This window comes from Aplysia californica, unplaced genomic scaffold, assembly GCF_000002075.1.
Source record: "Aplysia californica isolate F4 #8 unplaced genomic scaffold, AplCal3.0 scaffold00025, whole genome shotgun sequence".
Classification (NCBI taxonomy): Eukaryota; Metazoa; Mollusca; class Gastropoda; order Aplysiida; family Aplysiidae; genus Aplysia; species Aplysia californica.
Window position 1 is genome coordinate 1,685,358 of NW_004797295.1, and position 14,789 is coordinate 1,700,146.

The 14,789-nt window shown below is 39.7% G+C and overlaps 1 protein-coding gene across 1 annotated transcript in view; it reads right to left on the minus strand.

Annotated features, from left to right (window-relative positions):
• LOC106013516 (VPS10 domain-containing receptor SorCS3) overlaps positions 1 to 14,688 on the minus strand; it is a 28,506-nt gene extending 13,818 nt beyond the window's left edge. The window contains exons 1-3 of the mRNA XM_013089462.2: positions 14,152 to 14,688; positions 4,489 to 4,562; positions 630 to 729 (exon numbers count right to left, since the gene is read on the minus strand). Of these exons, the coding sequence (XP_012944916.2) occupies positions 630 to 729; positions 4,489 to 4,562; positions 14,152 to 14,502 (525 nt within the window). The 5' untranslated portion in view covers positions 14,503 to 14,688. The remainder of the gene's footprint in view (positions 1 to 629; positions 730 to 4,488; positions 4,563 to 14,151) is intronic.
• Positions 14,689 to 14,789: the final 101 nt, after the last annotated feature.

The following is a 14,789-nucleotide window of genomic DNA, read 5'->3' on the forward strand; positions in this document are numbered from 1 at the left end:
GGTCAGAATGTTCATGGGAAAGGAAGAAGCACCTAAGCCAATCAAAAGCATTAAGTGATTGACATGAAAAGCCAGTGCTCACATGCATTCTTATATGCCCCCGTTGAAGGGTGTAGTTAAAGACTGGCCAACGAGCTCCTTGTGCTTGGAAGTGGGCATAGCTTTGTGACATCAAGAATAAGAAGAGCCTGAGAGCATCAAACTTTCATGCAGCCATATCCCTCTGCCCTTTTCTCTCTCTCTCCACCCATCTTACAGTGTCTTATTTGACTTAGTAAAAATACAGTTCTACTCTTGCCTTACTAAGACTAAGAAGCAATTGCATTCACTAACAATTAACACTTTATCTAGCCAATCATGAGGCGGTCAGAGACAAGCTAGGACCAACATCATTCCTTCACCATAATGAACAATAGAGAGTAAAATGTTTCAGCCACCTCTCAAAAATGCGCCCAAACCAAATAGCATAAGATACAAATGTAAACGATGTCAAGTGCCTCATTTCCTGAGATCCCCAAAAGCAACTTGAAATGTGATTTTTTAACTAGATACCACAGTGTACGCTTTCTACTCAAATGTTTCTCTAGCCTTGTCTTTGTTGACATGACTACAGACAGGCTACTACTTACCTTGCTTGAATTGGTCGCGAAGGTGTAGAAAAGTGAAATGTTTGTTTTTGCTTGGAACTTATCATTCTGTAAAGTGAATGTTGAGCCATAGTCACTGGACCTAGAGAAAGTCAACAAAAAGAAAAGATTTTAAAAATTTTAAGGTCACACATGCGTTTTTGGGGTCCAGTTTGGGTCAAAACAATGTTCTTTGGTTTTTAAGAAACTTCCCTAGAAAATGATGTGCTTAATCGAAGGAAAATACTCCCAAAGCTCTATTTCAAATAGATAGCTCCCTTACGTTTGTAACATTATGAACCAATACAATACTTTAGAGCAATTTTGAGATGTTTTTGCTCCTTTCTGCAAAATGTTCATTTTTTGGCTTTAAAAGCTAAAAACTCAAAAAACATTCAAGAATAAGACATTAAATTTGGAGGGTAACTGCATCATGCAATTCCAAATAAAATGATGCTAGCTCTAAAAAAAAAATTTTAACAATTTTTTTACTCTGCTGTTTTAAAACTATTTTCGTCATTCGCTAATATGCAAGTTTTCTAAAAGTAATAAAATTATTAATATTCACAATTTTAAGAAAAGCTAGCGTCATTTTCTTAAGATTAGTGAGCAAAGTACAAATATGTAATTAGTTCATAGATAGCATGGATGGTTTTTGAGTTTTTTGCTTTTGAAAATGGTCCTTCAGTTAGCCCGGTTTCACTCTAATTTGCCATTTGTGTGATTATCTTATTATAATGGAGCTAAGCAGGTTTGTGGGGTCAGTAAAAACTTTTAACACAGGTGCCCATAAAATCTACAAAATTATGATTCAGACAAGAATTGCCCCAAAGGGTTACGTGGGCATATTTTCAAAGTTTGGAAACTACCTTTTGATTTTTCAGGTTTGATGTTTTTCCTGTACATCGAAGCTCTCAGACATTTTCACTCTGCCATTAGTCATTTCATATTTTACTGGGAACTACTTCCGTTTCATATTGTGCTTCTTCGTGCATGTGAGTAGTTCGCAAGAACAGAAGTGCGATTTGTGCTTTGTCGTGTGTGTGCCACAGACCTCTACTTTTTCAAAGTAGTTAACACGGACACAAGTGCAGTTTGTGTTTTGTCGTGTGTGTGCGACAGATTTGTACTTTTATGCAGTAGTTAGCAAGAACAGAAGTGCCGTTTGTGTTTTGTTGTGTGTGTATGCCACATAGTTCTATTTCAGCTGCTTCTATTGGCCAACGGAATATTAGTTTTTTTGACTGAGAACTACTTCCATTCCATATTGTGCTTCATCGAGTAAATGGATCAAGTTGCACATCAAATCAAGACGCATGCAACCAACTTGGACTGCTCAATGGTGACACTGAGAAGGATGCAGCAATGCAAGTAGCATCTCCCATAAGATTTGGACCCCAGTTACGTCTTGCCTTTACAACCATTCTCATCTATTGTTGCCCAGCTGATCCTCTCTCATTTTGGCACAAGCACAAATTGGAACTGTGCCGGGACATCATGATGAGAGACAAGGTCACAGAGTTGAATCCGAAGATTGAGAACTAAGTGTCGTTACAACTTCAGCACATTCTTGATAATGGTGGGTTGAATCAGCATAAAGACTTTCAGCTGCCACCTGCAGAACATAGTCACGCTGAGGGAGAACAACCAAGAATTGTCCACGACGATTTAAATTTTGACACAAACAACCTGAGAGAGAAGGTGAGTCAAGAGTACCCAAAGCTTAATGAAGAAAAAAAGGTCGTGTATGATGCTGTGATAGAGTCAGTTGTACAGAAGCGAGGCAAGATATTTGCCCTGGAGGCAAGTGGAGGGACTGGGAAGACCCACACTATAAACCTGATTACCTGATTCTTGCGGTTGTCCATTCTTTTAAGAAGATCACCCTTGCTACAGTTCTGTCAGGCATTGCAACAACTCTGCTCTCAAATGGCAGAACATTACACAGCAGATGCAAAATACCTGTGTGTGTGAACAAACAGTCCATGAGCAGTGTGAGTCCCCGAGATGCCAGTGGCAATTTATTATGCCAAACAGAGCTGCTCATCATTGATGAAGTATCAATGGGCCACAAATACATCTTTAAAGCCACAGACCGAACACTTCAGGACATGTGGGAATAACTCTCTGTTCCGTGGGCTGACTGTGCTGATGTTGGGTGACAGGCGCCAAATACTATCAGTAGTTCGCCAAGGCTCAAGATCACAGATAGTCAATGCAACCCTGAAATCATCATATCTGTGGGAGCATGTTAATGTGCTCAGACTGACTAGAAACATGAGGGTTTTGCTTACAGGTGAGACTGCTGATTTCTCCAACTATCTACTGAACATTGGTGATGGCAAGCACAATGTATGCAAGCAAATCGGGGAGTTTGTGATAAGCGAACGAGAGTTGATAAATTTTGTCTTCTGTAACATGCAGTCTAACACAAATCCTGACTGGCTGGCTTCCTGCTACATTATCTGTCCCACCAACACAGAAGTAGACAGAATCAACTACATGATCATGCAGTCCTTTCCTGGAGAAAAAAAAGTCTACAGGAGCAGTGATTCGGTGGAAGAAAATGAACACCAATACCCCATCGAATTTATCAGTTTTCTATGTCCGTCAGGTATGCCACCTCACAAACTGACATTGTCATGTTGCTGAGAAATTTGGATCTCACAAATGGCCATTGCATTGGGACTCGATATGTGGTTCAACACCTTCATCAACATGTAATTGATGTAGTCGTTGCTTGCGGTCCACATGCCGGAAAGCGACTTTTCATCCCAAGGATTCACCTCATGCCTTCAGACAACATATTTCCCTTCCATATGCGACGGAAACAATTTCCTGTTAGACCTGCTTTTGCAATGACTGCCAACAAAGCTCAGGGACAGACTTTGAAAAACATAGGGGTTTCTTTACAAGGCGACTTTTTTCACATTGACAATTATATGTCGCAATGAGTAGTGTTGGGTCCAGGGACTCTATTAGGATACATGCAAACAGACCTGCAGCCCGGGACGGAGTTCCAGATGGTGCATATACCAGCAATGTTGTCTACACAGAGGTCCTACAGCAATGAATCAGGTACCGGTACAAATATTTTATCTTCGGCTTTCTATCACTATATTACCGTTTGTAGAACGGGTCTGAGTCTAGTGTAACTAATAATGATTCCCAAAACTGCATATTTTTAATCCTTGAATGGAATACTTTGAGAAAATAAGGAAAAACAAGTAAAAATAACTTTATTGTAGATTTTGGAGCTAAGAAGTAGAGTGTGGCCCTCAAAAAAATCTCTCTCTGCTAATTTACCAAGACAACTGTAAAAGAGAAAAGAATTTGACTGTCATCTATTTTAGCAACACGGAGCAAGTAATTGAAGATAACAATAAACCGAAGGGTGAAGTCAAGATTGCACTCTTAATGAAAGAAAATGGTGTAACTGCAAAGGACACTACAATAGAGTGCAGTTCATTGATTTTTCTCATACACTAAAACTTAAACACAAACACCAACAACACAGGACAAAGACAGGAGACCAATACTGCATGAACATGTAATTGTCAGCCCATTAACATGATTTTAACACATTGAATACAACTAGGTTAATTAGTCAGTCACCAAGGTCTAAAACTTTTACTGTCTTCTTATCATATTAGGTCAGACCTTGAAAATAAATAAAAAGAATCAGATAAATACAACAGCAATGAATGGAAGAAACAAAAACATATAAAGCATCACCAGCAATATTTAGCACAACCGATATCTGTAAAAGAATATCTCGAACAACTGAGTACTTGTATAAACACATAGTATTATTATAATAGTCCTTCCTTACTTAACATTTTTTCATAATTGGCCACCCTACCTCCATACTTGACTGTCAAGTACAAGGCTTTTTCCACTTGAGGAGTCCAGACGAAAAGTCAACACAAAGATTTTCTGAGAAAGAAAATATTCTGAATAAACAAGGTATCTTCGGGCATCGACACAATTTCATTGACTCTTTGTGTTCGGCGTCTGTGCATGTAAGCATGTATATGTGTGTGTGTGTGTGTGTGTGTGTGTGTGTGTGTGTGTGTGTGTGTGTGTGTGTGTGTGTGTGTGTGTGTGCGTATATGAGAGAGAGAGAGAGAGAGAGAGTGTGTGTGTGCTGACGAGTGTGTGTGTGTGTGTGTGTGTGTGTTTGTGTGTGTGTGTGTTTGTGTGTGTTGTGTGTACCAAGCTGCAACAAATTTTTCTTTGTGAACTTTGTGGAGATCAATAAATTCTTAACATATCTTAATTGTACTTGACAAAATTAACTCGACTTGAGAAGCACGCCAGTCCAATACTGAGACGATATTTAGGGAAAAACACTTTCTCAGGAGTTTTTTTTCCCAGTTGATAAACTTAAGAATTTTTCTCCTGGAAATACTGAATTAAATCAAACAGCAGAATCTAGAACATCTGCCTCACAACTTTACTTTGTTTTAAAATCTAGCTGAATTAATATAGATTACACTTTTATTTGTCCCAGAAGGGCGCTTTGGTTTACAATGGCAAACATACATGAATACATACATATATATATATGCGTATTATAAATACATACATACATAAAATAAATACATGTACAAATACATACATAATTACACAATATTACACAAATACAGAACAGTTTACAACCATGCCATTGTCAGTCGCCACTGTGCAGCACCCTGTATTTTTTAGCTAGGGTTGTCGTGTCTTGCTCAAGGACACAACCCAGTGACCACCTATCTGTTCCCCATGTCACCGACACTTGCTTGACATTACTTGAGTCTAAACTCACTACTTACTTAGCCACTGGAGCCCCCATGGCCTTTCACGAAAAAATAGTTATGTTCACTTCTACTATTCTTCAAGTATATCAAAGATAACAATTGCAACTTTCAAGCCCAAAATTTCAAATAACACTGATTCTTGAATTAAGGAAACATACTGAAATGGTTCTGCTATTAGTAATAAAAATTCAACATTTATGTCATGCATAGATGTGACCTGATGTTTTGATTTTTAGCAGTTCAAGTTCCGACAAGTCCCACATTACTTATAAGAAGTATGGAATATTCCAAAGTTTATCTTATCTGGAGCCCTTTTTAATCGCATACTTACGTATACTTCTCATCATACATGATTATAGATTTTATTCTCTTTCCCTTGCACTCCCCTTAGAATTTCAGAGATAAGTTAAAATTCAACCAAGGGAAACTGAAACTCAGGATTTTGCATTTTTATACAAAAATAATTATCATGACCATCCCATTAGCCTGAAAATAAAGTGTCAAAAGGTTTTGGTCAACCATATGCTTCTCTCAATATTAAAATTATAGTTCATTTATGATTTCAATCAGTTGGTTTGTTTCTTTTTTTAGTTAATTTTGGGGGACTCAATTTATTCATTTGCAATTAAAATAATTAGTGGGGGAGGGGGTATATTCCCATGCTCAAAGGCATAGTATAGGTGCTCTCATAAAATAAAAAATGTCCAAGTATTGTTCTGTGTTCTGACAGTCAAGGGGGTGTATCACTTTTTTTTGCATTAGGTTTTTTTTCAGTCTCCTGATCCAAGGCAAGACATGATGTACAGTAATCCTTTCATTGGAAAAAGAGAAAATCTTAAAGATGAGGTGTGCAATTGTAGCAATTAATTTTAATCAAGACACCATCGCATTAAATTTTTTTAATGAAAATCCAAGAGGAGAGGGTCTGGCTCTTCTGGCTGCTCGGGTAAATTCTAAATTAAACAACCCAATTCAGAAGAAAACAAACGTTAGTGTGTAAACTAACTGAAACCATAAATGAACTATAATTTTAATATCCATCACAGTCTATGTGTCTAAGCTTTTACGTGATAGTCTATTGTCAATGAAAGAGAAACTTCATATAAAAAACTGTTTTAATTGTACAATGCCCAGTGTGGAATTTAACCTTAACCAAAAAAAATAAAAAAATGCATCCCTTGAGTTCAACCTTGTAAGACCGACCAGTAAAAAATGCAGTGCTTGAGTTCAGACTAAACCCAGCCAGGCACACTGCTTGTTCCTGCAACCATTTCCTTCTTCAATGGTTGGCTTGACTATGATTTTTAAAAAGACTGACATAACCTAGATTAGCTTTGTTTCTAGCACAGAGTGTGTGTCAACACATACTTTCACTAAAAGCGCGAAACAATGTGAACACGAGGAGGCTGTTAAGTGCAGCTGTGCAAATGGGCAGGAACTATTGGAGAAGACTGTGTACAAGAAAGGGAAAGACTATACACAGATAATAACCTGGAAAATACTAAGGATATAATTTGATAATAAATGTAGCCTGAATATATATTATATATACCGTGCTCTGCGTACAATTTGAAATAGGAGGTTGATTTAGGATTCTGCCTGCAAATTAAAACCATAAAATACATTTAATATTCAGCATTAATCTCTGTACGAAGTGTATGTTGAACATGATTAACCATAGGCTTAAGGCGTGGCTCACTCACTGTCAGCCCCTCACATTCAAGCTTCCTTTAAAAAAAATCTTATCACCCAAAGTGTTTCGGAGCTGGTCCCATAAAAATATCTTTTAAAATATTGATAAGCGACTGATATAAAGTTTGTGTAAAATAAAATGAACAAGAAAAGTCTCTATCCATAATACTTGAGCATGAGATGCGGGTGAAAGTAAAATAATATTGAGGGGTATGTAACTATTGTCTTTATGAATCAATTGAGCATTGTTTGAGTTACGAATCTTGATAACCAAACAAAATTAATAATTTTTTCCGGATGACCCAAAATGAATTTTGGCATGATGGCAAACAACCTTGCAACATTTTCCAACTTTTGGACATGGGCCAGATCGGATCAAGACATTTCTAGTGCTGAAAACCATGACAGCAATGCAATGCTGACCCACATTATGTAGAAGGTTCAGAGTTTAGTAGCGGCTAATAATAATAATGAAAGGCAGTTGGGATTAGTAAGTGAACTTACCAATCCAGGTGTAAGCCTAGTAGTTTCATTTTTAACCCTTTCGCTGCCAGGGGTATGCATTCCTACTGTCAGCACTGAATTTCAGCTGAGCTCGCTACCCAGGACAGCAGCCTGATGTCTCAGTTTTAACTCACTGACTACTGGGCCCTTTCACCAGTCACGAGAGCTGAAGACTGGGGTTTTTGGGAGTATTTCCAAACACCACCCCAACTCTCAGAATTCATCATCATCATCAATGCTTTTCACCCCTGGCAGGGTAAAGACCACACACAAGCTCCTTCCATTTATCTCTGTCCTGGGCTATCCTTCCAAGCTCGTTCCACGTGAGCTTCATCTCCTCATGTCCCTTTCCGTGCATCTCCTCCATGTTTCCCATGGCCTACCCCTGCCTCGTGCTCCTTGTGGGTTCCACTGCAGTGTCTGTCTTGTGATGTTTCCGCTGGGGCTTTCTTAAGGTGTGTCCCATCCATCGCCACTTTCTTAGTCCTATTTTTACTTTTATACCCTTTTGTCCTGTCCTTTCCCACAGCTCTTCATTTCTTATTCTATCCTGCCACTTAATTTTTAGAATACTCCTCATACATCTGTTGATGAAAGTCTGGACTTTATTCAGTACTGTCTTTGTTGTCTTCCAAGTTTCGCAGCCATAGAGGAGCACAGACTTGACGTTGGAGTTAAAAAGTCGAATCTTGGTGCGCAGTGAGATGTTGCTTGCCTTCCAGACTTTTGATAACTGATTGAATGCTGACCTTGCCTTGGCGGTTCTTGCTTTAACATCTGCCTCGGTTTCACCTTTACCATCAATGACACTTCAGAGGTAGGTAAAGGAGTCCACTTCTTCCAGGGGAGTGTCTTCCGCTGTCACAGCAGGGCTTGAAACTTTTCCTAGCTTCACTACTTTTGACTTGCCTGGATGTATACGTAGGCCAACACTCCTTGATAGGCTGTTGAGTTCCTTGGTCTTTTCTTGCATCTGAGCATGTGTGTAAGAGAGCAGTGCAAGGTCATCTGCGAAGTCCAAGTCGTCCAGCTGCTGCCAAGGGATCCACTGTATTCCATTATGCTTGCCTCTGGTGGCTTCTTTCATGACCCAGTCAATTGCCAGTATGAAGAGAAAAGGTGAGAGCAAGCATCCTTGTCGTACTCTGTCGGTACCTGGAATGGTTCTGAGAGTTGTCCTTTGTGGAAGACTTGGCAGTTTGTTCTATTATAGGTGGCCTTCACAAGCTTGACGATTTTGTCAGGTACTTCAAAATGCTGCATGAGTTTCCACAGAGTTTCCCTGTTCACGCTGTCAACACCTTTTCATAATCAATGAAGTTGACCACGAGTGGTGAATTCCATTCAAGCGATTGCTCAACAATGATGCGCAGAGTAGCGATCTGGTCCACACAAGATCGGTTTTTGCTGAATCCTGCCAGGTTTCCCCGGAGCTTCTCGTCTGTTGCCAGCTTGATTCTCTCCAGGATTATCCTGTTAAAGACTTTCCCAGGTATGGACAGGAGTGTAATGCCTCTGTAGTTGTTACAATTGCTGAGGTTTTTGGCAGCTTGACTAGGTGGCCTTCCTTCCAGTCTGAGTCTGATGGTATTTCCTCCTTTTGCCAAACCTTTTCAAATACAGCATAGAGAATTTCCACTATCGTATCTTCATCTGCCTTAAGGGTTTTCGGTGGTATATGGTCGGGACCAGCTGCCTTGTGGGACTTCAGTGTTTTTATAGCAGCTGCAATTTCCTCTCTTGAAGGTGGTTCCATAACTATTGGGAGGTAATTTCTGGCTGGAAGAATTTCTGGTTGGTTTTCTGGAGGTGGTCTGTTCAAGAGTTGATCAAAGTGTTCTCTCCATCTGTTAAGTTGCCCCTCTGGGTTGAAAATAGTCTTTCCCTCTTTGTCTTTCACTGGTAGAGTGGGCTTGCTGAACCTACCTGAAAGAGTTTTTGTTGTCTGGTGTACAATCCGCAAGTGCCTGTCAGTTGCTGCTTTCTCTGCCTTTTTGGCCACACCATTCAGGTAGGTATTCTTGTCCTTCTTAATGGAATTCTTTACCTCCTGGTTTACTTCGGCGTACTCTTGTTGTGCATCGAGTTTCTCAGTTCGGGTACGGCTGTTGTTGACTTGGGCCTTCAGCTCTCTTCTTCTTTTAACTTTGTCTAGAGAGTCCTGTGAAATCCATTCATTCCTGGTGTTGTCTTTGGGTCCTAAAGTGTTTTGGCAAGTTGCATTCACTGCCTCTTTTATCTTGTCCCAGTGTTCGTTGACTTTAAATTCATCCAGATCTTGAAGGGCTTGAAATCTGTTCTTCAGTTCCAACTTGAACTCATTCTTCTTTACTGAGTCTTTCAGAGTGCTTACTTCCAGTTGTGACTTGTGCATACCTTCTCAGTTTCAGTTTCATCTTTCCAAGGATCAAATGGTGGTCTGATGCGACGTCTGCTCCTCGTAAGACTCGGACGTCCTCCAGTGAGCGTCTAAACTTTCGGGAGATGCAGAAATGGTCAATCTGGTTTTCCGTTTTGAGGTTCGGGGAGACCCAAGTGGCCTTGTGAATCCTTTTATGTGGGAAGATTGTTCCTCCAATAACCAGGTTGTTGAATGTACAGAAGTTTTGGAACCTTTCTCCATTGTTATTTGCCTCTCCTAATCCATGCCTGCCTCATAGTGACTATTGTCCGAACTTATCTTTGCATTTAGATCTCCCATGACAATGTTGATGCCCTTACCAGGAAGTTTGTCGATCACACTCTGCAGGTGGTTGTAGAAGTCATCTTTATTGCCCTCTTCTGCATCATTGGTTGGAGCGTACACTTGTATGACGTTCATGTTTATAACCTTCTTCCTACCATCTCTTACCTTGAGTTCTTTCCTGGTTCCTTATGAGGCCATGATGATCCTTGGACCATGCATTTCCCAGCCCCTGAATGTCTTTTGAGCTGCTTTGGATAAGATCATCCCTACTCCTTCCCTGTGAGGTCCATCACTGTCATTTCCTGAATAAATGAAAAGCTCCCCCTCTTTCATTCACTTTTGTCCAGACTGGTTCAAGTGGGTCTCGCTGATTCCCAGTATGTGTAGTTAGTATTGGTGCATCTCTTGGAGGACTTGTGCAGTTTTTCCAGCCTCATAAAGGGTCCAAACGTTCCACGAGCCAATCCGAAGAGACTTGGACTTGAATGATGGTGGAGGCTTCTGCCCAGCAGCTTCCTTCCGGCTTTCATTGCCTTGCGTCACAAACTCTCCATTCAAAGAAGATCCACGACCAGCCAAGCAGAGATAATGGTTTTTGCTTGTATGTGTTTCTGTAACAGGCTCTTTTTACGAGAGAGGCTGTTAGCCTCGTGACTCAACCCCCGACCTGGAGGCAGGATGACTCTGTTTCAGGAGTCACCACCTGGTTTGCCTTCTAATTGCCTCATATGACACGCTAGCATCACGTCAATCCCATTCTTCTCAATGCCGGGGCTGCACGGCCGTCTCAGAATTACCCGATTGTAATTATTTTTGACACAATAAAGTTACATTCAAGCTTAATCTAATACAAAAAACTTAAGTTGTCTAGAAGTCTAATATTTTAATTTTTATGATTTTTTTAACAAATTGGCATGAATTTGATTTTCTGAAAAATTTCCAGAGATGTGACAGATAGAATGAAATTCACAAAAACAACAAAAATAAAAGTTCAAAGTGTTCTGTTTTGATTTGTATGCATGTGTGAGTATTTGGTGAAAATATAAAAGCTGGGCTGTGCGTTGATTCAGACCCATACACTGAATTACATGAGACAGATGTAGGGCACGATTTTGTGATTTCGTTGCGCTAACAACAGCATCAGTACTAGTGCTAGAACTAGCACTAAAACTACAACTCAGGCCGTGTTCGGGCACATATCCAGGGTTCTAGAGCTATTAGACACATTAAATTTAAATTCTGCGGCACTAGAACTAGTTACACAAACAGAAGTATCGAAAAGAGCGAAATTATGAGATTCTTGTTCATGTGACTTCTTCGACTATTACTTCAACGCGAGTGTCAAATTACTATCAGCTGTATTGAAAAAATATAGCGTGAGTTCTGGTCAGTTCAACCCCAGTTGGGATGACTGTTCTTCACCTTCAATTACTAAAAACTTACGGCCCCAGAGATACGAAACTAAGTCTAAATAGCTCAGGACTGGCCAAACAAGGGCATGAGACAGATCACGCGATGCGGGCGGGATTTGTAAAGCGAAAAAAAAAGTTCCAAAGTTGATTATGCAGGGCCTGCAGGAACCATCGCGAGCATCGCGGCAGGGGTCACGCATCTGTTGCGGGAACTGTCTGAAATGAGTTAATGGACACACGGTCTAGATCTAGCATTCTCATGACACATTTTGGACACCTGGTCTTTGACTGTTTCACCTTTCTCATTCTCTTTTTCATCCCATGTTACTCCTAATTTCGAATCAAAGTCAAAAAGTGAATTTATTTGCCTTGTTAAAGTCATTTCGATGTTTACTTTTATGAGGACATGCTGCCGCCCCCAAGCCTAGATCAACGTTTATTGATTGCTTGCAAACCAAGCAGTAAAGAAATACTAGCAAATTGGGTACTGATAATATGCGCGTCTTTTATTCCTGAATATGAATGTAAGCGGCCATTGTGGCTAAAACTCCGTAGAGAAGAATTAGAGCCAGGTTATTGTAATGTCCATTACCATTAGGCAAACCATCTCTATTGCCTTGTAATTATGAAACCTGGCAATGGTAACCACTGGCAACTCGTAACCAAGCCGCGTAAGCAGTTACGTAATTGTTGTCTTAGATGCAATCGTCACAGAATCTAGAAAAGAGAAGTTTCAGTAATAAAGCGTACGTCCACCGGTGTAGTTGTGTCTCTCCTGCTGCTTTCAATGTCTGTCTTCTAGATGTTGTGATTGTGATGTCCCGACAGTACAGTCATGCCATACATAATATGTAGGCCTAACGTTGAATAGGCAACCAGGGGCAGCAAATTTTTGCCAACTTCCGTGACATACACGGTACTGCACAGCGCAAAAAATTACCCATTTTCATGACGTACCGACGTAAGGCAACGAAGCGTTAAAAAGTATGTTTTTTTTCTCACAATTTCAATATGAAACAAGGATTAATTTTGAACACAAGTATGCATTACAAGGGTTAGAAGTGGCGATGGTGATGAGAAAAATAAATGTTGACAGTAAAAAATTATATTAACCAAACATGTGAAAGCAAATCAGCATAGTATAGCTATGATCATGTCATATACAGGTCAAGAGCATCCATAAATTTCTGAAAGTGCAGCTTTTTATTTGAAAGCAATATTCCAATTTTTGTTTGATTCAAGAGTAAATAATATTTATACTGAGTCCAGTTACATCGTTTTGTTGATGCAAGACGACAAGAACTAATTTTAACTTGTTTTTCACTAAAAGCTTAACCGACGCTTTGACAAAATGAAATTAGATGTTTTCATTAATTTCCTAAATCCTTTCCAAGTTTTCAATGACAATAAAAAGTAAAACGACAGATCAGGTTAAAACAAAACAATACTGAGGCACCCTGTCACAGCCCATATATCGGCAATGTCCGCACGGGGAGTGGACTCACACCGATATATCGGCAATACGTCCGGAAATAGTTAAAAATATATCATTCACAAAAAAAAAAAAAAAAAAAAAAATATATATATATATATATATAAAAAATTTCTTCAGCACTGTGCAGTCGGATTTTATTCCCATTTTGCATGTTATGTTTCATTGCTGGGTGGTGAATTTATAATAAGAATAAGGTCACAATGACTTTTCTAAAATATCATGTGGCGAAACGCCTAACATTCTAAGTCTCTGGACTGCGGACTGACATCCCAAGCTGAAATATGTCAAAAATAATTCGAAGTTAAAGTCTCCCAAAGGAACTACAATCAATAACATGAAGTTGCAGCGAGCACCTAGTACACCTGTGACTGGTCTTAACAAAGAGATGAGACGTATTTCCACCATCAAATTTTGTGGTCTTCCAGGGTTTCCCCCAAGACTCTTGTGTTTTCCTCGCCAGTAACTGTTGACTAGATCTCGCAGTGTTTGTTTGGGTTTTTATTGTAGGCTATTAATTTGTGTTTTCTTTTTTGTAAACAATCTCAGCAATTCTTGTACCATAAATTTACCTTCTGCTGAAAGTTTTACACACACACACACACACACACATGATGCACAAGTGCGCGCGCACACACACACACGCACAGAGCCCAAGCAGCAACACGGACCCGCCACGGTGAGACCTAGTCAACTGGCGAGGGAAGACCCGGAAGACGACAAAAAATTTTTTTAATAGATGGCCGAAATACGTCATCTAGATCTATATTAGTAGGGCCAACCATAGTATCATATAGGCATAGGCCTATTATATAGATCTAGGTGTGCTAGGTGCTTGCTGTAGCTTCATGAACTACAACAATAGCACCCACAGGCAAAAACATAACAAACTAGTGCAAGTGCTTGAAGATCTGCATCATTATAACAATGACAATATTACCTGGCTAACATCTTGGCCGATCCAATGTACATAAGCATATCCAGAGTTTGTGGTCCCATTCAAAGTAACATTTTTCACAAAAGGAGAAGGCTCAGGCTTGTCAGAATTTGCTTCAGGAGACCTTCGTTCACGATCTTTTACAATGCTGTGCAGATCAAGGCTTGATTGACTTCTTGAGAGTAGGTGCAGTAGTTCGTTGTTCTCCGCTTCCGCGGACACAAAGTATGGGTATTGTTTATTTGAGTATTTGTTGTTGTATGACAGTATGGTAGAATAAACACTGGAAGCATACAGCAGGACACAAACAAAGCTTGGTAACACAAAGCTTTTCTGTAATGCCCTTGTTGCCATGGCTATTCTGTATCCTGGATTTCTAGGTACAACTTGTTGGCTAGATCTATCTTTTGATAATCCACCTTCGGCTTTGGGTAAACATTATGACCATTAGTCATTTAGACAAAAACATCAAAACATTGTGGTTTCTAGACGAACAGGAAGAACTTCTGATTCTGACGAGTGATATTATCGATCTGCTGAATTTTGAGTATCGATATTTTAATACTTATGTATAAACGTTTTTCTTATGGGAAAGTACTCGATTTATTGAAAAGATCGCAACAGCAACAAGGTAGTTCATG